This window comes from Galleria mellonella, unplaced genomic scaffold, assembly GCF_026898425.1.
Source record: "Galleria mellonella isolate WM207_F2 unplaced genomic scaffold, CSIRO_AGI_GalMel_v1 utg352, whole genome shotgun sequence".
In the NCBI taxonomy this organism is placed as follows: Eukaryota; Metazoa; Arthropoda; class Insecta; order Lepidoptera; family Pyralidae; genus Galleria; species Galleria mellonella.
In genome coordinates this window covers 6273092-6298679 of record NW_026442084.1, presented here as the reverse complement: position 1 = coordinate 6298679, position 25588 = coordinate 6273092, and the positions used below count along the sequence as shown (strand labels likewise).

At 35.2% G+C, this 25588-nt stretch overlaps 1 protein-coding gene across 9 annotated transcripts in view; it reads left to right on the top strand.

The window, feature by feature from the left end:
* LOC113513675 (trehalase-like) overlaps window positions 1-25588 on the top strand; it is a 105998-nt gene that overhangs the window by 33206 nt on the left and 47204 nt on the right. For 8 of the 9 annotated variants that reach the window (XM_052897114.1, XM_052897116.1, XM_052897113.1 and 5 more), the window contains exon 2: window positions 24812-25167. In XM_052897114.1, coding sequence (XP_052753074.1) covers window positions 25058-25167 — 110 coding nt within the window. In that variant the 5' untranslated portion in view covers window positions 24812-25057. Of the gene's footprint in view, window positions 1-20166; window positions 20324-24811; window positions 25168-25588 lie in introns of those variants that run through there. The other variant, XM_052897115.1, reaches the window with a different exon arrangement.

Below are 25588 nucleotides of genomic sequence, written 5' to 3'. Positions count from 1 at the left end.
TCCTAAAAGGAAGAAATACAATTACTTGTTTATTTTTGTATCTGTATTGTTTAATTTAATTTAGTTTTGATCATTATTGTTGCAGCCGACAAGATTCACTCCCATTTTGATCGCACATTCAATTTGTTACGATTACTACAATCGACTCTAAGATTTTCTGATTCTTTTTAGCTGAGCAAAATTCTAAATTACGCGACGTTTATTACCTAACTTGGTATGAGCGAAGCCGTGACCTCATTTTTGCAATGCGAAGCTTAGCAAAAATCTTCGCGACTGTATTGAATGATAATTACCATAGAAAGCAATTTCTGTTCTTGAATTTAACATCTCAACTTAGCAGAAACCTGGTCGAACCAGTTCTGATAAATTCTTCGGAAACATACGAAGTTGGATGTTTCAAATTGAAATCTATTTAACATAATGTGCAGCGGCGACAGAATGTTGTGTGAATATATGAAAGTGACAAACTTATATCAATGTTTTCTGTTATATCATCATCATCATCATCATATCAGCCGTTATCTGTCCACTGCTGAATGTAGGCCTCCCCCATAAAGGTGGTTCGCCAATAGTTGCCACGATTCGCAGGCGGGTTGGCAACCACAGTTAGGTTTTGTTGAAATTTTAAGAGGGACGCTACTGCCCGCCTCACGACAATTTAGCTCCCTTAGTCGCGTCTTACGATACCCACGGGAAAGGAAGGGGTGGCCCATTCAGCATTTACACTGATGTGTAGTTCTTGATCAAAAGTAGTTCTCGACATGACCATATTTTGTCTAAAATTTGATGAATATTTAAGATGCAATATAGAAAAATGTAAATTTAAAAGTTTTACCTTTCCTTATACATTTGAAACCGTATCCATAAGAATCACTTGGCGTGAATTTACAGGGTTCAGAGGAATAACACCCGAGTCCTCAGGGATGGCAACGCATGGGGAGTATCATGGGCGAAACAGTATACTCTGTTATGTCTATAGTACTGCTCATGACTGTAGGCGACGGTTACCACCTTCCATCAGGTGGGCCGACAGCTTGTTTGCTATTCTAAGTTGTATAAAAAAAATCAGTACTACCCAAGTATTTCTAGGTCGCATTCATTATTCACGAAAACTTCTAATGTGCTTTACTGGATGACGTCTTTATGAGCTCTCCAAAGCACCAAGTCAGTGACAATAGTTTTATAAGTTATCCAATCATGAATTTAAAAATTCAAAACTTTACCCTGGAATGTTCCCCGGATTGTAGTCGAGCGTTTCCGACCGAGCTGGCTACACTTGCAATGTATGCTGCGTCAGCATTTAAATCCAAATTAAAATAAATATCCAACTAGTATAAGCAATATCAAAATGACTAAATGATCTTTTTTGGCCATCAATGACCATAGGAACCCAATAAAGAGATATCGAAGCATGAAATATTTTCCGAAATTTCGGATCCGAACGAAACAAAAATTTGATGTTAAAATTACTTGATACATACCGTTTAAAAATATTAAAAGTGCTAAAGTATCGTTCCTTTTTACTTTTATGGTAGGATTTATAACAAATGAAATGTTAGGTTACATTTATATCGTATCGTCGATTTTGGTACGAACAAAAACACGAAATTGAGCCCGAAAATTCGGAATTTCATTTCATGGTAGACCCCCCAGAACCGATATTACTCATGTCTTATTGAAAATAACTATTATTTCACATAAACCGCGACCATATTTCCTTAAATACGCAGAGGAATATTAAAGATCTTTAATAATATTTCTATGTTTACAAACACATTTTCATATATCCGTCCTTCAGTTGTAAGGTCGAGTCCATCAAATGTACTTTTACCTTTTGTACTGTGTACAATTAAAGTTATATAAATAAATATGTATGTATGTACGCGATACAATGTAGTTTGCCAAAGTACAATATAAATTATCAATGACTGATTATTCACAAGTCGATCGTCCATCTTCTGACCCAAACTTGTATCATCGCGAGATGATTTTTAATCCAGAATCCAAATTATTATGATTATGAGCTACTATTCCCGAATCATCATCATTTCACCGTTAGTATTCCACTGTAGAACACATGCCTCTCCATAGACCGCCATAAAGTATGGTATTACAATATATGCACTATTAATAAATACTTTAATCGTATTTTTTAAAAATGTGTCATGAAATGCAAGAAGAATTTTACAAATCCGACTAGTAGTTCCAGAGATAAGTGCGTTCAAACAAACGAACAAAGAAACTTTATTATATTAATGTAGATTCTATAGTCATCGTCATGTTAGCCGTTAACTGTCCACTGCTGAATATAGGCCCTCCCCCATAGACTGCCATAAAGCACGGTGCCGACTCACTTACATCCATCGACTCCCTGCAATGTATTTGAGGTCGTTGCTGCTTATAGTGGAATGGGGGTCGTTCTACACTGCGTCTTTTTTTATGCAACTTAGAATAACAAACAATTTGACGGCCCACCCGATGGAAAGAGGTAACGTCGCCTATAGACATGAGCAGTACTATGGACATAACAGAGTATACTGTTTCGTCCATGATACCCCCTATGCGTTGCCATTCCTGAGGACTCAGGTGTTATTCCTCTGTATCCTGTAAATTCACTGTCATATCCCACCCTTCAAACCGAAACACAGCCATGTAAACACAACTGCTTCACGGTAGAAACACGAATGGGACAGAGGTGCTCAAGCAAACGACTTTTGTACAAAGTCTCCGAAGTCGCTATTCAAGAACCATTCTTCCACATCGATTGTAGGTTCTTCGGGGATCAACTCGTGAACCTTAGTCATGGGTGATTATGACTGACACGTAAGTTATTATATTAAAATATTTATTATGTGTGCATGACAATGCAAATATAAATCTGACTGTTAAAAGAAGCAAGTTTAACGTTTTCTATATACATATGTATGTCACCCATTACGAGATAACGTTGTAAGAGAAATCTCGAAGCTCGTATGCACGCTGCTGTTTACAAAATATCACATCAAATTGCGTTCCAGAAAGAAGCCCGCTCAATTGTGCGACGTCACTCAGGCAATCTGAGTTGCTCTCGAATAGTCTGAACTTGAACGAGAATTCAATTGAATCGAATATAATCTATTGTAGAATTTGTTCTCATGGTAGCGCAATTTTACTGCCCAGCGCACAGGTTATGTAGAGCGCTAATGAAAAGAATAGCGACATGTATGTTAGAGCGAGATAGGCAAATAGGCAAGTTCACTTTCTCGATAAATTATACAAAAGAGGGCAAAAGAGGAAGAGGAAGGCCGAGGAATAACTACATGGGACAGATAAAAGAAACACTAGGTGTCATGTCGTATAGGGAGGTCAAGGATATGGCCTGGGATAGAAGATGCATGAATTAGTTGCACCGACAAGAGGAAACTCTTAAATGAAAAGAGAGAATAAATTATAAGCTCGAAGAGGATTTAGTGGGATTTGGGAGATATAAACAAAATAAGTTATTAGAAAAAAAAAACAAATAATTGTATATTTTCAACCGACTTCAAAAAGAAAGAGGTTCTCAATTCGATTGTATTTTTTATGTTTGTTACTCTGTCAGTTTTAAACTGATTTGGAAAATTATTTTTTTCTCTGAAAAGATATACTTAAATTTTGGTCCCATAGAAATTTTATCAAAGTCGGTTCAGTAGTGTGGTTTTTAGATCAAAATAACTGGTTTTGCTACGGTAAAAGTAGTTTTTTTTTGTGAGACATAATCTTAATCACATGAATAGAATTTAAATGCAATATTATAGAAGCTAGTGTTACACGCGTCCATAGGCTACAGTAACCGTTTACCATCAGACATACACAGACGTATAAAAAAATAGCCAGAAATATTTTGTACAAAAATTGTTAAACAAAAAAATATAATATAATTGGAAAAAAATCATGTTTAAAACAAATATATCAATAACTATTTTATGTCTCAGGTATTGTATGTTTTCCTTTTAAAGTAAAATAATAAAAAAATAATAATGAAAAATAAAAAAAAATAATTGCCAAAATTTCTAATCGTCTACCAATTAATATATATATATATATATATATATATATATATATATATATATATATATATATATATATATATATATATGACAAATACGTGAATATTTGCTCGCCATTTAATACAAGGTTGTAAAATTTTAGATAACAACAAAATTCTAAATTCAAATATACATCGTGCAATCAGTTTTAACTCTTCTTTGCATTATTTTTTTTATTGGTGAAATAAAACAAGGTAATATAATTCATGTTCAAAATTAAAGGAAAAATAATTAAAAAAAAATTACATCTATGTTTTTTTCTGCAATGGACATTTAAAGGGTATCCATCACGATTAACTTAAAGTGAACTTGTTTTTCTATATAATTTTTGTGCATTCAATGTTATGATGGAAATTTCCATTATGCAAAGAAGGGTTAAATTAATTGCCATCTGTCTTATCAGATTTACGTTCGTTTATATTTTCTTGTCATGCCATAATGCTTTATTACTGAAAACAGATTTCATGACCTTCCGTACCGCGCAGAGGTCGCGGCGGTATGTTACGATGCGTATCGTGTTACGTGGTGTTACCGGCCAAAGAACGAACTGAAATAGTTAAAATATCCTTGAAATAGACATTCTGACGGTACAGAATTTCATGGTACACGATTATCTGGTACGTGGTATCCATCGTTTACTTTTTGAGCTATTTAAAAGTTTCAAAGATGTAATTGATTTACGAGAGCATATACTCTTTAGTTAATAGTTACATATAATGTTTTGAACACTAATTTATTATTACAAGTATATATTTCTTCAGCAAAAAGCAGTTTTTGCTCCGTAAAGAAAAACAAAATAGATCAACTGTGACCAACAAGTAAGGGAAGGGAAGACAGAAATGATAAAATTGGTTAGGAATAGATAAGTATTAATTTAATGTTCTTTTTTTCATTATAAAAATAGTCATGTATTATAGTTACAAAAAAATCATTTGAAAGTTTCTTTTTTTAAAAAGATTTTGAAACTTTTGGTTTGTTTGAATCGAAGCATTTGGCGTTGCATTGTTTCTGCCTACCCTAATGGGACACAGGCGTGACAGATATGTATGTATGTATGTATGTATTTTGAAGATTTTAAAATGTTACCGACCAAAAAAATGTTAGCGTATACCATAATCATATCAATATATTTAGAATAACATAATAAAAAAAAAAGTTAATATTTAATAAAAATATTAATTAAAAAAATAACTTATTCTCTTGACTCTTATTATTCAATGAATTAAATACTTTTTGGAAATACTCATAGATCAATCATAGTACCTGCCGGACATACTATAACCGATTACTGCCTTGCATTTGTCACTTTAGTAATATAATAAATCTTATTAAGAATATTTTTCAAATTAAAATTCAAATGAATTTATTCTTAATTTAATCATTGCCTACTTATTCTTTAAGCAATACCATGGGTTTAATACCAATAAGGTATTAAACCCATGCCATCCGCCATTTTGCGGTGGCGGCCATTTTAAATAGACATTACAATATGTATTGCATATTACTCAATAAGTATTGTTATTAAAATTAATGGTATATGCAGCACTTAAGCAAAATCTGTTTGGGGAAACTGATTCTTATTCAGTCTGCAAGATTTAACCTAACAAACTAACAAACATTGTAAGTCCAATGATCTATAAAAACAAAAAAACACGCCTACAACTTCTCTGATGTTGCTGGTGCCTATTGGCTGCGGTACTCACCATCAAGTAATCCGTATGCTCTATGTTATAAAAAAAACATAGATTCCCTTTTATTAGACTATTTCAAACAGATTCTCGTCTGTACAGAGTCTAAACGCCTCACCTGTCTATCACGTACGACCTTGTGCAGCATGACGCGTGCAACAGATCGGCACATGTGTAGGAAAACTTACTGATACTAGCCGACGTCCAAATCAAATAGTGAATATGTTATTACCGTTGCTACCGTTGTGTTTTACGTGATCTATGATGTATTAAATCTCTTTATGATAGGACGTGGCAAATCGATCAATTACTTTATTCTTTTTTTTTTAATTGTTTCAACAGAAGAATATTAATCTATACGTAGTCTATTGTTTTTTTTTTTTGGTGATTGTTAAGCAAAAAAAAAAAATTATATCATCTTAAATTACATTAACACAGGAGGTGGAATCTTATATTAAATATACACAATACCTACTTGTATCACGAATTGCTGCTCAGCAATAGAGAAATATACACTTGTGAATAAAAACTAATTAATTAATATTATAGAGTTGGGGGGAAGGGATCGTTAGTAATGCGGGCTACCAGTCCCATTGCTAGCATTATACCCTGTCGGGTCGACCTCCACGCGGTTCCCCCTGGAAACCACCGTGCTGAGTTCCAGGTGTATTCATCACGATGGGCTGACTGACCTGTCTTTTTTCATTATTCACCTATCACCCCTCACTGGTGCCCCGCCAGCGTAGACCGTTAGCGCAGGCGGGGTTACCATTCCATTAAGCATTAAAAAAAATATTATAGTTATTATGCGTTGCAGGGAGTCAGTGGATGCAGGTGGCTCAGGACTGTTCTTTAAGGCAGTCTATGGGGGAGGCTTATGTTCAACAGTGGACGGATAATGGCTGAAATGATAAATGATGATAGTTATTGTTAATGGGGAAGCGATAGGAAAGAGACGTTCTTGAGTGGCGTCCCCTTACGGCCAAACGCCGAAAAAAAATAAACCGATTTGGAAATATTTTCTTTATCTGAAAGGGTAACTGTTATTAGCTAATAAGAACGATAAATTTATTTACCGATCTGTACATTACATATTACTGCATTAAAAATAGCATAGCCGTGAATAAGAAACCTAAGATTGTTTGCGGAAACAAACGTCGTCCTTAGACTTGCTGTCTACGGAAGATCGTGTTACAAAAGTTAAACATAATTTAATGTTAGCGGAATATTTTATGATAGAATAAAACCGGTTATAAAATAACAATATGGTTAACGTTTTACTTATACTTCGAATTGTTACTAGACAGTGTCTGTACATGGGAGATGTTTAAGAAAAAAAAATTGTTTTTAATGGATGATAATGGAATTGGTAACCCCGCCTGCGCTAACTGTATACGCTGGCGGGGCACCAGTGAAGGATGATAAATGAGAATGAAAAGGCAGGTCAGTTACCCCATCGTGATGAATACACTTGGAAGTACGATGCTTTCCAGGGGGACCACGTGGAAGTCGACCTGATGGGGTATATTGCTATCAATTCCCCTGGTTCCCCCTGGAAACCATCGTGAACAATTAAATCGTCACAAATGGGCTAACTGACCTGCTTCATCCTCACCTATCATCCTTCACTGGTGCCCCGCTGGTGTATACCGATAGCGCGGGTGGAGTTATCATTCGATTATCACCCATAAAAAAAAATACGTTATAAGTACGTGACATATAAAAAAATTAGAAAAACCCATAACCTCCCTTCGTCGCTTATAAATAAACAGTTACACCCACAGAGTATATAATTACCATACATCCCTCAGACAACACTCTCAATAATGTAGGCAACATTCGTGTATCTGTGTCAATACGGCATTTGAACCGGTAACCTTTTCATTACCGACACGAGACGGCCACCAACAATCATGGCTTCCTTATTATGATTAATTTCAGGAGCTATTTATAATACTCATGTAGTGTTTTGTGACACGTTTGATTTATTTGTCGATCCAATTGTTTTTTTAACAGAATATCATGTATATTTTCTATTTCTATTACAAATAGACACCGATAAACGACGCCATTTTGAAGACACATCTCATTAATAATTTAAATTGTGTTCCAGAAAACACCTACTTTAAACCAATTATTTTGATTTAAAAATAAACTACTAAACGGATTTTAATAAATTTCTATGGGTCCAATGTGCAAGTTCTAATAATCTTGCGTTTAAAAAAAGAATATTCCAAATCGGTTTACAACTGACGGAGTAATGAGGCATTAAAAAAATACAACCGAATTGAGGATCTCTTTTTTTGGAAGTCCTTTAAAAATATTTAAATTTAGAACGCAGCATCACGAGCAAATTTCGTTTCGCAACAAACTTTTCTTAGACATTTCAAAGACAAACGGCTGTCTCGTTCGAAACAAAATCAACGTAGCACCAAAACGGGACCGAACCTTATTGTTTGAAAAAAGAATTATAGAAATCGATTCGTTATTGGCGACGTAATAGAACCACAAAAAATTAAATCACAGACGAATAGATAACCTTCTTCTTTTGCAAATAAAAAAAAATATATAGGTAAGTACATAAGTGAGATAGATGGTCGTGTCGCAGATTTGATAATAGAGTCATAACAAGTAATCTATGATGGAGTGCTGTGGAACGGCGGAAAATAACCGCTCATACACGTCGCGACGCGACCAATGTGCCAGTGGTATTTGTCAATACACCCGACCGTGAATGGACGAAAGGAATATTTTGTCAACCGACTTCAAAAAGAACGTTCTCAGTTCATACGCTTTTTTTATGTCTGTTGCCACATAACTCCGTCAGTTCTGAACTGATTTGGAAAATTCTTTTTTTATATGAAAGCATATACTTATAGATTGGTGCCATAGAGTTTTTATTAAATTCGGTTGAGTAGTTCAGTTTTTAGATCATTTTTTGTCACGATTGTAGTTGTTTTTTTTTTTTGTGGGACATATGGGATCTTTAACTATTGATGTAGTAATTTTTTTTTTATTATAGATAAAGATTGTCAGACTTCGTTATTGTCGTATAAGAAATATATATTAGTTACCCCTTCCTTACCCCTTCTAATAAATATAATCTTATTGTCTAATTGTACACTATTGAGAGATATAATCTGTCTTCTTTTTACAACCAGTTTTTTCTTTTTAATTTTTTGCTGTTAATTACCAAGAGAGAAATCTTCATTAGTTTTTTCCCCCTTTATTTTTATAATCATATCATTACTTGTTTGCACCTTTTTTCCACATTTATATCAATTTTAATTATTTTTTTTTTCTACCACTTGACCAGTACCATAATTTATAAGATTATTATCAAATTTTATTTATTACAGTCAAATGTCAGCTTATTAGTGATATTTTGCTCCGTAAAAAAAAATCGACAACTTCAATTATAATAAATATAAATGTAATATAAACTAACAGAGGTCATCAGCAGCGGTGTCCCTCTTGAAACATCACCAAAACGTAACTGCAGTTGTCAACCCGCCTGCCAAGAGTGGCAACTACTGGCAAAGTCGCTCCTATATTAGAGGGAGGCTATATTATTTGAATTTACAGAGTACAGAAGAGTAACATCTGAGTCCTCAGGAATGGCAACGCATGGGTGGTATCACAGGCGAAACAGTGTACTCTGTTCTATCCATGGTACTGGTTATATCTATAGGCGACAGTTACCACTTTCCATCAGGTGGACCGTCAGCTTATTTGCCATTCTAAGCTGCATGAAAAAAGTCCTATTTAAATAATTTTGTTTATTAAAATAAAATAAAATACAAATGGCGGACTTAATGCTAGTACTCGTAGCATTCTCTACCAGTCACTCTTTGGGATGAACGGTGAATCACGAATGAATAATTATTGGAATAGGTAAAGAAAATAACAACTAATAATATATAGGTATCTATACAAAATAAATATAAAGGAATATGCATACATACATATATGCATATATGCCTATGTTCAGCATTGGACGCTTAAAGATGATGATATCAAACAGTTTTATTAGAAAACAGCGATATATTTTATAGAAATATTAGTTTTTTTTTATACAACTTAGAATGGCAAACAAGCTGACAGCCACCTGATGGAAAGTGGTAACCGTCGCCTATAGACATGAGTAGTACCATGGACATAACAGAGTATACTGTTTCGCCCATGATACCCCCCATGCGTTGCCATTCCTGAGGACTCCAGGTGTTATTCCTCTGTACCCAGTAAATTCACGCCATATCCCACCCTTCAAACCGAAACATAACTGCTTCACGGTTGAAACACGAATGGGACAGAGGTACCCAAGCAATCGACTTTTGTACAAAGTCTATATATATATATATATATATATATATATATATCGTGACATGACACTTCGCATATCTTTATTATAGGTAAAATAGTTTCCTGTATACTATAGTAGGTAATAATTGCGATAATTTTCTATAATTTCAAGGTAACAACTCGAAATGGCCAATTTATTTTGACCCTTTTCACGTATAAACAGTTTTAAATCGGAGATCAACTTTGAATGGTACTCTCACACCGCATGTCCAATTCTGTGTGTTTGTTTATTTGTTTGTAACACGTACATTGATATTGTATCGAGGCTTTACATAGGTTTCTTTTTCCTGTAAAATTTTGTTCAAATTAGTTACGAGATGTTGCTGGTTAACCGTCGATATACAATTGTTGCAAATTGGTGTAATTCTCTCTAATTTACCTGTTAATACCGCCTACGTAAAAACTCATACATACATACATACATACATATCTGTCACGCCTGTCTCCTATTAGGGTAGGCAGAAACAATAGAACGCCAAATGCTTTACATTTTTACATTTCCATTTATTGCATTCGACTCCTCCTATTAGAGGGTTGTGTTTGCATGGCTGTGTTTCGGTTTGAAGGGTGGTATATGGCGTGAATTTACTGGGTACAGAGGAATAACACCTGAGTCCTCAGGAATGGCAACGCATGGGGGGTATCATGGGCGAAACAGTATACTCTGTTATGTCCATGGTACTGCTCATGTCTATAGGCAACGGTTGCCACTTTCCATCAGGTGAGCCGTCAGCTTGTTTGCCGTTCTAAGTTGCATAAAAAAAAAAATTGCCATGCTTGGCATGCGGTTTGGCAACCGCAGTCAGACTTTCGTGATGTTTTAAGAGGGACACTGCTGCTCATCCCTCGAGCATTACGTTCCCTTAGTCCTTTTGAGGTACGGAGTCCTAAAAAATCGATAAAAACGATTTATAATCACAGAACGTTAAATTTTTTTTATTTATTTATTCATTAGTACAAATATGTGTACATGGCGGACTTAATGCTAAAAGCATTCTCTCCCAGTCAACCATAGGGAAGTGTTAGAATACTCGAATGCGGTACTACTAATTATTGATATACATACATACTAAAATTACATATATAAACGAATAAATATATATAAATAATTAATATACTAACACATATATGACATATACTATATTATACACGAAATTGAGAATAATATAAAGTACTTACTGCTCGGATAAAAATAAAAAGTGAGCGTGAGCGTTAAATCCGAGTATGAAAATGTTAGAATACGAACAACGTACGACATTCACGCGAGACACATGTAAAAATTACTTAATTTAAAAACAAATGTACCTACATACCATCTGACCCTCGTTACGAATTTATTATATTATATATAGGTAGAGTTATCAGTTTTTTTTTCTATAATTTAAAGAATGCCACTATTGATCGAGTAATCTTGTGTTATCAGTCAACGTCACTACACATGACTTATATAATAAGCGTGTTCTTTAAATGATAGTTCTTATCTGATGACTATTATATATTTTGGTAGATATGCCGTTAATCCGGTAAAGAATAATTGTATAATCTTTCAAACATATAAACACAGGGTCTACCATGAAATATTTTCCGAAAATTCGAAACCGAACGAAACGCAAAGTTGATGTTAAAATTATGATCTAAAAATTTTAAGAATGTTATAATTTATTTTTAAAAATGTTACTTTAGACCAGTGTTTCCCAACGTGGGGCATATGCCCCACAAGGAGGCAATTTGATAGTTAAGGGGGGACAATAAAAAAATGAACTCGAAGCGATTTTAATTTCCTCTTGCTTGCAGACATTTAAATGCAATGCTACGAGTAGATATCGGTGCCAAATTTAACAAAAAAAGTAAATAAAAAAACATGCTGTAAATACTTATTAGGTATAATCTCGTTTCACGTTACCAAAATATCATTTGGGCGATTAGAGTCGTCAAGTAAATTTTGTCGGGAAGAATTATGTATGGGGACATAAAAATGTTCAAGTGGGGTATGAACAAAAAAAGGTCGGGAAACACTGCTTTAGACTAGTATGGTAGGATTTATACTGAACGAAATGTTAAGCTCCATTTACTGGGCTGCTTTCGGTACGAAGAAAAATACGAAATTGAGCTTGAAAATTCAAAATTTCATTTCATGGTAGACCCCGTGAATTTAATTATTGAATCTTATATTTAATAAATATTTACAAAAATATATGTATATATATATATACACGTATCAAAGTCTAACAAAGATGTTTTAAGTGACTTTAGAAAGGAGGAGAGTCTTAATTCCGGTGTATTGTTTATCACTTTATGTTATACTAGCTTTTACCCGCAATTTTGTCCGCGTTAACTGGCATAAATTATAACATTATTAAATTAAAACAAATGTATCTATTTTGTTAAATTAAAATAATACATTTTAGTTTTGTTAGACAAATCCTCTACCCAAAGGTTGTCTGAAAAAGATTGCTTAGCGATAAACCTTTTGTATCACGTCTCATTAAAAATTTTTTGTATTTATTATTTTTGTAAATGATGCAATAGTGTAAATAAAGTAAGTAATAAATAAATAAAAGCAAATCTATAGTACTATAACATTTAGAAGTCATCAGGTCACAGAGGACGTTTTTCAAGTTATCAGTTTCCACTATTTTTAATATTTATAAGTCAAATTTTTGTGTTATATTATTATTTGAATATATTTTTTTTTCAATGGGTGAAAATTGTATGGTCACCCCGCCTGCGCTAACGGGATACGCTGGCGGAGCACCAGTGAAGGGTGATAGATGAGAATGAAAACAGGCCAGTTAGCCCATCATGATGAATCCATCAGGAATTAACCATGATAGTTTCCAGGGGAAAACCGCGAGGAGGTCGACCTGGTTGGGTATATTGCTAGCAATGGGATTCTCAGTCTCTATTACTAACAATCCCTTTCCCCCCTGAATATTATGGGTGGGATATGGTATGAATTTACAGGGTACAGGGGAGTAACACCTGGGTCCTCAGGAATGGCAACGCATGGGAGGTGTCATGGGCGAAACAGTGTACTCTGTTATGTCCATGGTACTGGTCATGTTTATAAGCGACGGTTACCACTTTCCATCAGGTGGGCCGTCAGCTTGTTTGCCATTTTAAGTTGTATTTATATGTAAAAATATTTTATTTATAACAATAGGATTAGAAATTCCTGACCAAATACGTATATATTACAATACTTGCACTGATCAAGGTCACTGACTACAAATCAGATTGTACTTTCGCTGTCCAAGGTCACACATTCGCAATATCTATTGCAATGAGTTATGCCATGTTTTACACACAACTCTACTACACACAAACACCCTAATGAGGGGGGGAAAGGGATTGTTAGTTATCTATACTTATAATAAATCTGTAGAGAGGTCAATTCTGTACAAGAAATATTTTTCCAAAATAACTATAAGCAGGTGATTAGTGATCGATACTGATGCCAAAAATGCAATCAGTAAAATCGTTGTTCTGTTAAAAAATGTTCATTCGTGCGACGGGCCGCTAGTATATAATAAAATACTACATAAATAGATATTTGTCTCAATACACCACCTAGAAGTCGTCTATTTAGTTAGTTTTCCTATTTATAGTATAAAAAATACTATTGATTACAATTATTCTATACATTTTAAATTAGCTCTTTAGTTTAAAATGTATAGAATAATTGAATATTCTTTGTAACAGTGAAACCATGGTAAAAATAATTTAACCTCCTATACTAAATGTATATATTAAAATAAAATTTGATATACCAAAATGAATCAACCCATACAACATTGTTTTTTTTTAATGGTTGACAAGGAAATGGTAACTCCGCCCGCGCTATCGGTATACACAGGCGGGGCACCAGTGAAGGATGATAGGTGAGGATGAAGTAGGTCAATTATCCTATCATGACGAATTCAACAAGAATTGTTCACGATGGTTTCCAGGGAGAACCACGTGGAGGTCGACTTAATAAGGCATGTTGCTAGCAATGGGGCTGTAAACGCAATGTAGGACGACCCCCCACTAGATGGGATGACAACCTAAAATGCGTTGCAGGGAGTCAGTGTATGCAGTGACTCAGGACCGTTCTTTATGGCGGTCTATGGGGGGAGGCTTAAGTCCAGCATTGGACGGATAATGGCTGAAATGATGATGATGACGAAGAAAATGGTAACCCCGCCTGCGCTATTGGTATACGCTGGCAGGGAACCAGTGAGGGACGATAGGTGACGATGAAAGCAGATCAGTTAGCCCATCGTGACGATTTCCACTAGAATTGCAACGAAGAAACGAAGAGATCAACCTGATAGGCTGTATTATTAGCAATGGGTTAGTTAGACCCCATTACTAACAATCCCTTTCCCCCCATATAACACTGTTTATTCTGTGTATTTCTTAATAAATAAAACCACAGTTTATAATTAGTTGTTGATATTCATTGTTGAGCATTCATTTCTCTACGCAAATTAATATGGTGGGTAGATACGGATGTGACAAACAAACAAACTCTTCAAATGGCGTCACGGAAGACTATTGTCCAGGCAAAACGCCAGTAATTCTATTTGATAAAATAAAACAATGTATCTAGCTGTTTTTCTATTAGATTCTCGTTATAAACAGACAGACAGGTCACACCTACTCTTTTTAATGACTAGCGATTCGCCCCGGCTCCGCGCGATTAGAAAGATATATATGTTTACATAGCTGTGTTTTGGTTTGAAGAGTAGAATATGGTAGTGAATTTACAGGGTACAGAGGAATAACACATTAATCCTCAGGAATGGCAACGCATGGGGGAGTATCATGGGCGAAACAGTATACTCTGTTATGTCCAAGGTACTGCTCATGTCTATAGGCGACGGTTACCGTTTCCTATCAGGTGGGCCGTCAGCTTTTTTGCCATTATAACTTGCATAAAAAAAAAGATAGATACTTTTTATTGTTTCCTCCAAAAGATTATAGTAGTAAACTTGTTATAAATACAAACAAGTTTAAATAGTTGCCGTAACTCGGATTTTGCGTCGAAATTTGCCGAAATTGACTACTGGTTCGGCCACTATCGATAACAGCAGATAAGACTAGGTTATTTGAAGGTAAGGGACAATCTTTCAATTGGCGTAGCGCGTCAATTGGCTGATAAATCGAGCGACGGATGATAACACTTTGCTGTTCCGTTTTGGATCAAATATAAACACACAAGCAGCGTGTATTGTTTGTGAGTAAATACGGAAACTGATTTGTTATTTATTATCGCTATAAACATACCAGCTTCACTGCTGAATCTCTATTGAGCAGGCTTTGCCAGTAGTTGCTATGTTTGGGAGATGGGTTGGCAGGAAACGCGGACGAAGTCGCTGACAACAGCTAGTATAAAATATACTTTGTATATTGGCTGCGTTATCCTATAACTGAAGGCTGCGCTTCGTCCTATAGCTCCTTATGATTAGCAGCGGTCGCACGTGCTTTTCAGCGCGACAACATATCGCTGGTATTCTATAAAATATTATAGAACTAACTAACCTAACTAAATTACTAAACTAACTAACTAAAAAACTTTTTTCTATGCAAACTAAAAATGGGAAAAACTGACTGCTGACCTGATGAGAAGTGGTAACCGTCGCCTATAGACATGAACAATACCATCGTCATAACAGACTACTGTGCTATGACGCCCTTCATGCGTTTTCCTTTCTGAGAGCTAAGCAACTGCTCGTATACCCTGTCATCGCCGTATCTCACCCATCAAACCTTAACACAGCCATAGAAATACAACTGCTTCACGGTAGAAACACGAATGAGACAGAGGTACCCAAGTAGACGTGAAGTAAACTAATCTAATAGTATCCACATTAGAGGAAAGGGATTGTTAATAATGCAGTCTAATTTGCTTATTACTAGCAATACGCCCTATCATGTCGACTTCCACGCGATTCCCCCTGGAAACTATCGTGGCTAACTCTAGTGAAATTCGTCACGACGGACTCCTCACTTATCATCCCTCACTGGTGCCCCGCCAGCGTATACCGATAGTGCAGGCACACCATTATCACCTATTAAAAAAAAAAAAACAAAAAAGAATCCACACTAGTATCGGTAGCTACCAACCAATCAGTTTGTAATCCAACAAGAGGCAAAACCCTTAGACATAACCTTTAGACATTACAAATCAATTACAGCGAGAGACTGCACAAAATTCGATTTCTTGGGTACCTCTGTCCCATTCGTGTTTCTACCGTGAAGCAGTTGTGTTTGCAAGGCTGTGTTTCAGTTTGAAGGGCATGATATGGCAGTGAATTTACACGGTACAGTAGAATAACATCTGAGTCTTCAGGAATGGCAACGCATGGGGGATATCATGGGTGAAACAGTATACTCTGTTATGTCCATGGTACTGCTCATGTGTTTAGCGACGGTTATCACTTTCCATCAGGTGGGCCGTCAGCTTGTTTGCCATTCTAAGTTGTATATAAAAAAAAAACTTAATTATATTAATGTGGGCAGAGCCTCTCTTATAACGTAAAATATTTTGACGTTGATATATTAGATTATATCTATAATAGATTTAAAAATAGTATAGTTATATTTAGAATCACATATATGACAATGCATGACATTGCATGACTGATAAGCCAATAACCATTATCGTTGAATGTTCTTGTGAAAATTACGCGTAAATGTATAAGATATTACGCGTAACTGACTCAAATATAAGTTTTTGATAGGTGAAAATTGTATGGTAACCCCGCCTGCGCTAATGGGATACGCTGGCAGAGCACCAGTGAAGGGTGATCGATAAGAATGAAAACAGGTCAGTTAGCCCATCATGATGAATTCATCAGGAATTAACCATAATAGTTTCCAGGGAGAACCGCGAGGAGGTCGACCTGGTTGGGTATATTGCTAGCAATGGGATTCTCAGTCTCCATTACTAACAATCCCTTTCCCCCACTCAAATATGAGTAGGTGCATTTATTTTTTTATTTTTTAATACATGATAATGGAATGGTAACCTCACCTGCGCTAACAGTATACACTATGGCGTGGTACCAGTGAGGGATGATAGATGAGAATGAAAAAACAAGTTAGCTCATCGTGGTGAATACACCTGGAATTCAGCACCATAGTTTCCAAGGGGTACTACGTGGAGGTCGACCTAACAGGGTAGCAATGGGACTGGTGGTCCGAATTACTAAAAATCCCTTCTCCTGGTTTGAAGGGTTGGATATGTCAATGAAATTACAAGGTTCAGATGCATAACACCCTAGTCCTCGGGGATGTTGACGAATGAAGGGTATCATGGGTGACACAATATACTCTGACCACGGTCCTCACTTTCCATCAGGTGGGCCGTCAGCTTCTGAACTATTCTAAGTTGCATGAAAAAAAAAAAAGAGCTTACATAGAGACACACCCATTAACCTTTTCTAAACGATTTATTGCAATAGCGACCTTGTATTTATTTATATCTTGTATTAAGGTTGTTAACATCGCATCAATCGGGAACACCGATCGGTCACTCATTTATTGGCTGTGCCAACTTGGGCCAACACGTAGGTGGAATTAGGATAAAGCTGTACGCCCACTATGCCGTATCATACGAACTGTATTTACTTATTTATTTAACAGTTCATTACACTAATATTACAAGACGTGTTGAAAAATTTTCATTAAGTACAAAAGTAGTACAAAAGGTGGTCTTATTGCTAAGCAATAAATAACCACCGTAAAATGCATTGCACATTCTGAACTAATATTTATATACATATGTATCTTGCTCACAACATTTATAAATGCACTAAATTTCGCCTGCGGCTTCGCCCGCGTGGATCTTGGTTATCGCAATATGCAATTTTTGGAAATAGTAATATTTTAATTTCGCCATAACTTCAAAACAAAACGTCCAATTTTAATCATTCAAAGACCAAATACTACTTTTGAACAATTCTGCGTTCTAAATTCAAATCTTATCAATATAATACGTCTGCGAAATATATAATCGTTCAACGGAGTATATTTATTTATTTATTTTTATGGAGCAAATATTGTTACCTGTAAGTATAGTGGGCAAAGAGCTTCATCCTAAGATCCAACTAGAGGTCAGACGTCAGCGAAACGTGTGCATCCTGTTTCGGTTCGCACTGCTCTCGTTCTATTGCAGTGTAAATTGAATGATTGGAAGTCACGTGAACTATAAAAAAAAACTCTCAGATGCTTGACTATTATTAAAGTGGGATCTTAATAGGTCGTTTAAGTTAATTCTTGCACTGGTCGCTAGTATTTATACTATGACGTTCTATGAATATATACGAATAGATAGATAGAAAGTGCATCTGTCTGTCTATCTATTCGTGCGTATTATTCTTAAGTTAATAAATATATTATATTAGTATTTTTTTTTTTTACCTTTTATAAGCAAATTTCTGATATCTTGTGTTACTTTATTGTAATTTTCGTAGGGATTTCTAATTCTTTTGAAAATAATATACAGCTTATGTAACTCGCTGGCAATGTGGCTTTCTATAGGTGAAAGATTTTTTTAAATTAGTTGAGTAGTTTATGAGTTTATCCATGACAGACAAAGAAACATCTGTAATCGAATATAAATCTTTATAATATAATTAAAGAATTACAGATAAAAAAAGAAATAATATGTAGATTGTCAACCGTAAATATGGAGTTCGATGGCTAGATATTGCTTTTTTGCGAAACCGTATGTCCTCCATCTCATTTATACCAGATTTCATAGTGATCTTTCCGTTAAGGCGTTAACAGGTAACCAAATATACAAACAAACTTTTACGATTATAATATAAAGTAAGAACTCCCACTGATTTCTACCATCTCCCCAAATTCTAATGCTATCATATATAAATTCAACGCAATCATTCCTTGCTATCATCATTAATAATAATCATTCATCAATTCACCGCTGAAATGGGTTCGACATTACTGCGTATGCTATGTGACGCGTCTGTTCAATTGTATAGGGTACAAGTGATAAGAGATTAATATATATATATATATATATATATATATATATATATATATATATATATATATATATATAGAGAGAGAGAGAGAATTTAGAGTCGTCTCATATCGAGAATAAAAAAGTATTGTCAAAATTATGGAATGTGTTATAAACATCAACGAAAAATAAAGATTTTTTTTTTTTAACTATTTAGAATGGCAAACAAGCTGTCGGCCCACCTGATGGAAAGTGGTAACCGTCGCCTATAGACATAAGCAGCACCATGGACATAACAGAGTATACTGTTTCGCCTATGAAACCCTCATGAGCCTCAGCAGTTATTCCTCTGTACCCTGTAAAAACAGAGGTACCCAAGCAAATGACTTTTGTACAGTCTCCCTCTGGTAATATAGTTCATTCATTCATCCTTATCAGTGATACCTGACACCCCTCCCCCCGCCCCCTAACAGGAGGAGGCTTATATTCAGCAGCGGCTAGTTAATAGCTGATATGATGATAGAATATTTTTTTACCGTCATCACTTTGAACATTGATTAAATTGAATTGGATTGAATCAGTTATAAGAGAAATATATTGATTTAATTAATTCCGTTTTACTATGAGTATAATATAATATCTCATTTCACATTGTATATTATGAGATTTCATTTTACATTCTTCTATTTTGCTTACGATCTAGAAAAACGAAGAAATTTCACGAAAAGAATTTTTTTAATACTCATTTTTTTAAAGAACAGTCCTGATACACCTGTATTTATTGACTCCCTGCAATCGTCACTTTGTATTTGAAATCGTTACTCCATCTAGTGGAGGGTTGTCCTGCGTTTGCCGTTTTGAACAGTGAAAATATAACATACAGATACATAGGATACCTAATTTCGCTTTGCTCTCTTACGCTTTTGGAATGAACTCGCGGGTACAGCTTTTAAATAAAAAGTTTACACGCTACCTCTTATGCCTTGCGTAGTTGATCGTAAACAACAATAGACGAATTCCGGATGACACTTGTTGCGATTTCACGATTGCTGTAGATTGTCCTATTAGTTCGTATTACACTGTGCACGGAGTAGCACGTCTGAAAATAATAGCTCTGTCTATTGAAGTGTCGTTACAGGTTACATACAGACAGTGGTTGTAAACATTCGGCTTAAATTTTATAATTTTATTTTTATAAAGTAAACGACATCTTTATTTGTTAGTAAATTATTGTAAGTATTTTTTTTTGTTTTTCAAGAAAATGCTTACTGTTGAATGTAAAATTAAACATCTGAATAATTAAAGTGCTTTTATATGCAGTGGTCGTAAACATTTGGCGGAAATGGCAAAAATATTTATAATTTTTATTTTGTTTTAGTAGAGTTGTAAAAGCAATATCTTATTTAGTTTATTAGCTTGTTAATAAATTAATGTAAATCTATTTTAAGAACTTACTGTTTAATGTCGAATAATTGGAATGAAATACTCATTTAAACACAGCATTACGAATGCATGAGGTAAATTGTTTTAATTTAAGTGAATCATTTATATTTTAATTAAATAACAGAGATAGTGCACGGAAATACTTAATTACTTAGTGTATTTTGCGAGTTTATCGGTGTCGGCAACATTTGGCAAAGATTTTGTTTTGTATTTCTTTATCTGTCCTCACATTATGTTAATAAGTTATTTGTTTAAATTTTTGGCAAACTTATCCATGTAATTTGTTATTGTCTTTACGATTATATATTTGAGTAACTACGTAGCACAGTTGCAGGCAAGTTGCTGTCTATAGAGAGATCTTAGGTTCGATTTACGAACAAAATTTTTTTTAATGGCCCCTTTTGAATCGGTTTCTTCATACATAGTATGCTAAATTGATTAGGAGGTGTTTTTTTTTAATGAAGACAAACGTATGTCTATCCTTGTAAAAGGAGTTATGGAAATCGGTTCACAATTTGCGATGTGATCGTGTAATTTAAACACAAAAATATTCAGACTAATTAAGAATTCGTGTTTTGAAAATCACTTTTAAAAAAAAATTCTGTTCTTTAACCAGGGGTTGTCTGTAAGAGATTGCCCTAGCGATAAGACCGCCTTTTGTACCTTTATGTGTATATTTTTGTTTATGGTGCAATAAAGAGTTAAATAAATAAATAAATATTTTCCGTCACTAATATACAAACGTTTTCCTTGAATATGTTACTTAAAAAATATAATCAACTTCGCCGTGTGGACGTGTGGAAGAGTGGACCGCCCCTTCCTTTCCCATAGGTGTCGTAAAACGTGACCAAAGGAACGTAATGGTCTTCTTAATGGGTGATAATGAAATGGTAACCCCACCCGCGCCATCGGTATACACCGGCGAGGCACCAGTGAAGGATGATAGGTGAGGATGAAGCAGGTCAGTTAACCCATCGTGACGAATTCAACAAGAATTGTTCACGATGGTTTCCAGGGAGAACCACGTGAAGGTCGACCTACTAGGGCATATTGCTAGTAATGGGGCTGTCAAACTCCATTGCTAACAATCCCTTTCCCCCCGGAACGTAATGGTCGAAGAGTAGGGTAGGTAGCGTCCTTCTAAAAACATCACCGTAAAGCCTAACTGTAACTGCCAAACCGCCTGCCAAGTGTGGCTCCTATTGGTAAAACCCTTCTTATGGAGGAGGCCCATGTTCAGTTCAGCAGTAAACAGTTAACGCCTGATATGATGAAGGTGATGATGATGAAACAACTTCAGTACCTTTACATATTTCTCTGTTTATCACAAGTCATGATGTTCTCATACATTTTGGCCTATTTTTACCGATTATGATGATGTAATATTTTTTTATGGAAGTAAACAGTTTTTTTTTACTATTATTACAATAACGCAAATTTTGTTAATCATACGAGTATGTTTCCTCTTGCTATTATACTTGCTTTTAATTTTACAAGCTGTTTATCGCGCCTTTGTCTGCGTGTAACAATATATAAAATGTTAATTAAGTCATAACCATATATGTTATGCTTTATATACAAACCCTATAGACAGAGGGGTAAGGGATTGTTAGTAATGCAGACTACCAGTATCATTGCTAGGAATATAACCTGTCAGGTCGACTTCCACGTGGTCCCCCCTGGAAACTATCGTGTTCAATTCCAGGTGTATTTTTCACGATAAGCTAACTGGCCTGCCTTTCCATTTTGACCTATAATCCCTCACTGGTGCCCCGCCAGCCTATACTGTTTTTATTTTATGGGTGAAAACGGTATAGTAACCCCGCCTGCGCTAACGGGATACGCTGGCGGAGCACCAGTGAAGAGTGATCGATGAGAATGCAAACAGGCCAGTTAGCCCATCATGATGAATTCATCAGGAATTAACCATGATAGTTTCCACGGGGAACCGCGAGGAAGTCGACCTGGTTGGGTATATTGCTAGCAATAGGGTTCTCAGTCTCCATCACTAACAATCCCTTTCCCCCCAGCCTATACTGTTAGCGCAGGTGGGGTTGCCATTCCAGTTTCAACCATTAAAAAATAAACACCTCCGCTGCTAGCAATGAACTTTCAGGTCCGGTGGCAAGGGATTGTTAGTAATGAGGTCTAATAGCTCCATTGCTAGCAATGTACTCTCAGGTCGACCTCCATGCGGTTCCCCCTGGTGAACCATGATGGTTAATTCTTATTAAATTCATTAGGATGGGCCAACGGATCTGGTTTCATCCTCACCTATCATCCCTTACTGGTGTACCGCCAGTTTATACCGATAGCACCGACATGGTTACCATTCCATATTCACCCATTGAAAAACTCGCACGGATACATTGGCAACAGTTAGTTTATAATATTAACAGAATTATAACATTTATTTAACTTATCTATATAAAAAAAAAAAAATTACTTGTTTTTACAAAAGCTGTTTTAATACCTATGCCAAGTCTTTATTATAGTGGGTTTTTCCTTAATGTAATTATTAATTATAATTTATAACTTTTAACCAACTTTAAAAGGGGTAGGTTATCAGTTTTAACAAGCTGACTCCTCAGGAACCTCCTTATTGGAGTCAGAGGTTATCAGCTCGTCTGATTGTTATGTCACTAGGTTTTTTCGTGTGATAAGTCAATATCTTTGCCAATTTTGTATCGATTTTTGCAATCAATATAGTTTTTTTTTTTTAATATAGGTTATTTGAAAATTCCAATGCTTATAATTTAATTATTATAATATAAATTATAATTTAATTAAAGCAGACATATTTGAGCACATTTTTATTAGATTCATTATTATGTGTGATAATGAGATATATATAAAAATAATATGTTTTTTTTTATACAACTTAGAATGGCAAACAAGCTGACGGCCCACCTGATGGAAAGTGGTAACCGTCGCCTATAGACATGAGCAGTACCGTGGACATAACAGAGTGTACTGTTTCACCCATGATACCCCCATGCGTTGCCATTCCTGAGGACTCAGGTGTTATTCCTCTTTACCCTGTAAATTCACGACATATCCCACCCTTCAAACCGAAACACAACCATGCAAGCACAACTGCTTCACCGTTGAAACATGAATGAGATAAAGGTACCCAAGCAATCGACTTTTGTACAAAGTCTCCCTCTGGTAAATATAATATGTATTTGGGTATGTTATTCTTATATTTTAATGTATAATAAAAAAATATATTTAAATATAATTTGAATTTAAAGTTATATGAGTTTATTCCTATGGAATGTCGTGAAAGGCGATTAAGGGTACTTAATGGACGAGGGATGGGCAGTAGCGTCCATCTTAAAACATCATCAAAGCCTATTGTGGTTGCCAATCCGCCTGCCAAGCGTGACAACTTCTAGCAAAACCTCCCAAAAGGGTAAGGCCTATGTTCAGCAGTGGACAGCTAGCGGCTGGTATGATGATCATGAATCGTGCGTACTCTTACCACGTTTATGGAAATGAATGCATATATATATATATATATATATATATATATATATATATATATTTTCGTTAGTACAAATATGTGTACATGGCGGACTTAATGCTAAAGGCATTCTTTCCCAGTCAACCATAGGGAAGTGTCAGAATACTCGAATGCGGTACTACTAATTATTGATAAACATACATACTAAAATTACATATATAAACGAATAAATATATATAAATATACTTACACATATATGACATACACTATATTATACGTGAAATTGAGAATAATATAAAGTACTTACTGCTGGGATAAAGTAAAAAAGTGAGCGTGAACGTATTTTTTTTTTATTTTATTTATTAAATACTTATTTTGTATTCTAAATGTAAAAGTGAGTTTATTGGTTTGTTTGTTATCTCTTTGCTCCTTAACCGCAATAAAAATTACTATACAAGTAGTATTTTTTTTTAATGGATGATAATGGAATGGCAACCCCACCTGCGCTAACGGTATACGCTGGCGGGGCGCCAGTGAGGGGTGTTAGGTGAGAATGAAAAAGCAGGTCAGTTAGCCCATCGTGATGAATACATACAGAATCCAGCACGATGGTATCCAAGGGGAACCACGTGGAGGTCGCCCTGACAGGGTGTATTACTAGCAATGGGACTGGTAGTCCGCATTACTAACAATTCCTTCCCGCCTACAAGTAGTATTTGGAATGGAGAAGGACTTAAGCTATTTTTGGCTCTGACAAACAAAGTCAGTACTTAAATTGGACGTGGTTTTTGAGTTTTTTTTTTCTTTACAGATCCAATCCTGGCACAGTTAGTGCCACTGCCCGAGCCGTCTTCACCGCAGCCATATCACCCAAAATGACAAGCCGGCCATTTAGGAGGAAGCCGTTCAAAATCCTAAGCACATACCTGAACACGTAAATTGAACTCTGATGCGTTAATATTAAAAACCAAAGTCCATCAAGACTAAATTAGTGATATTAGTGAAGTTCCTTAATTTATTGGTGATATTAGTTTTAAGCCAATCCGGTGATATTGTGATGATGATGATGAAGTCGTTCAAGTGTTGTGTGATGAAGACGTGGTGTTTGCTGGTGTTAGTGAGCGTCGTTGGAGGGGATCGGAGTAATCTACCTCCCACATGTGATAGGTGAGTTGGGCTTTATATGCTGCTTCCTTAGATTATATTGATAGAGCAGAGTCTCAAAAACATGTCAACTTTTTGTCAAATTAGTTGACTCGTTTTTTTATGTGCTCTATATATTGCGTAAGTACGCACATAATATACCTTGGCTTATTATTATTTCATTATTTAATAAATACAATGAGTTTTTACGCATTAAAAAGGTACAAAAATTATTAAATAAAAAAAAACTAAATATAGAAGTTATAAAGGAAACAGACACCTTTAAAAGCACATTCTCTCATATAGGATTTTTTACATATACACTGTTATAAATTTTCTTTTTTTTTAGGGTTTCGTACCTCTAATGGAAAAAACGGAACCCATATAGGATCACTTCGTTGTTCTTCCCTTTGTCCGTCTGTCAAGAACTTTTTCTTAGGAACGC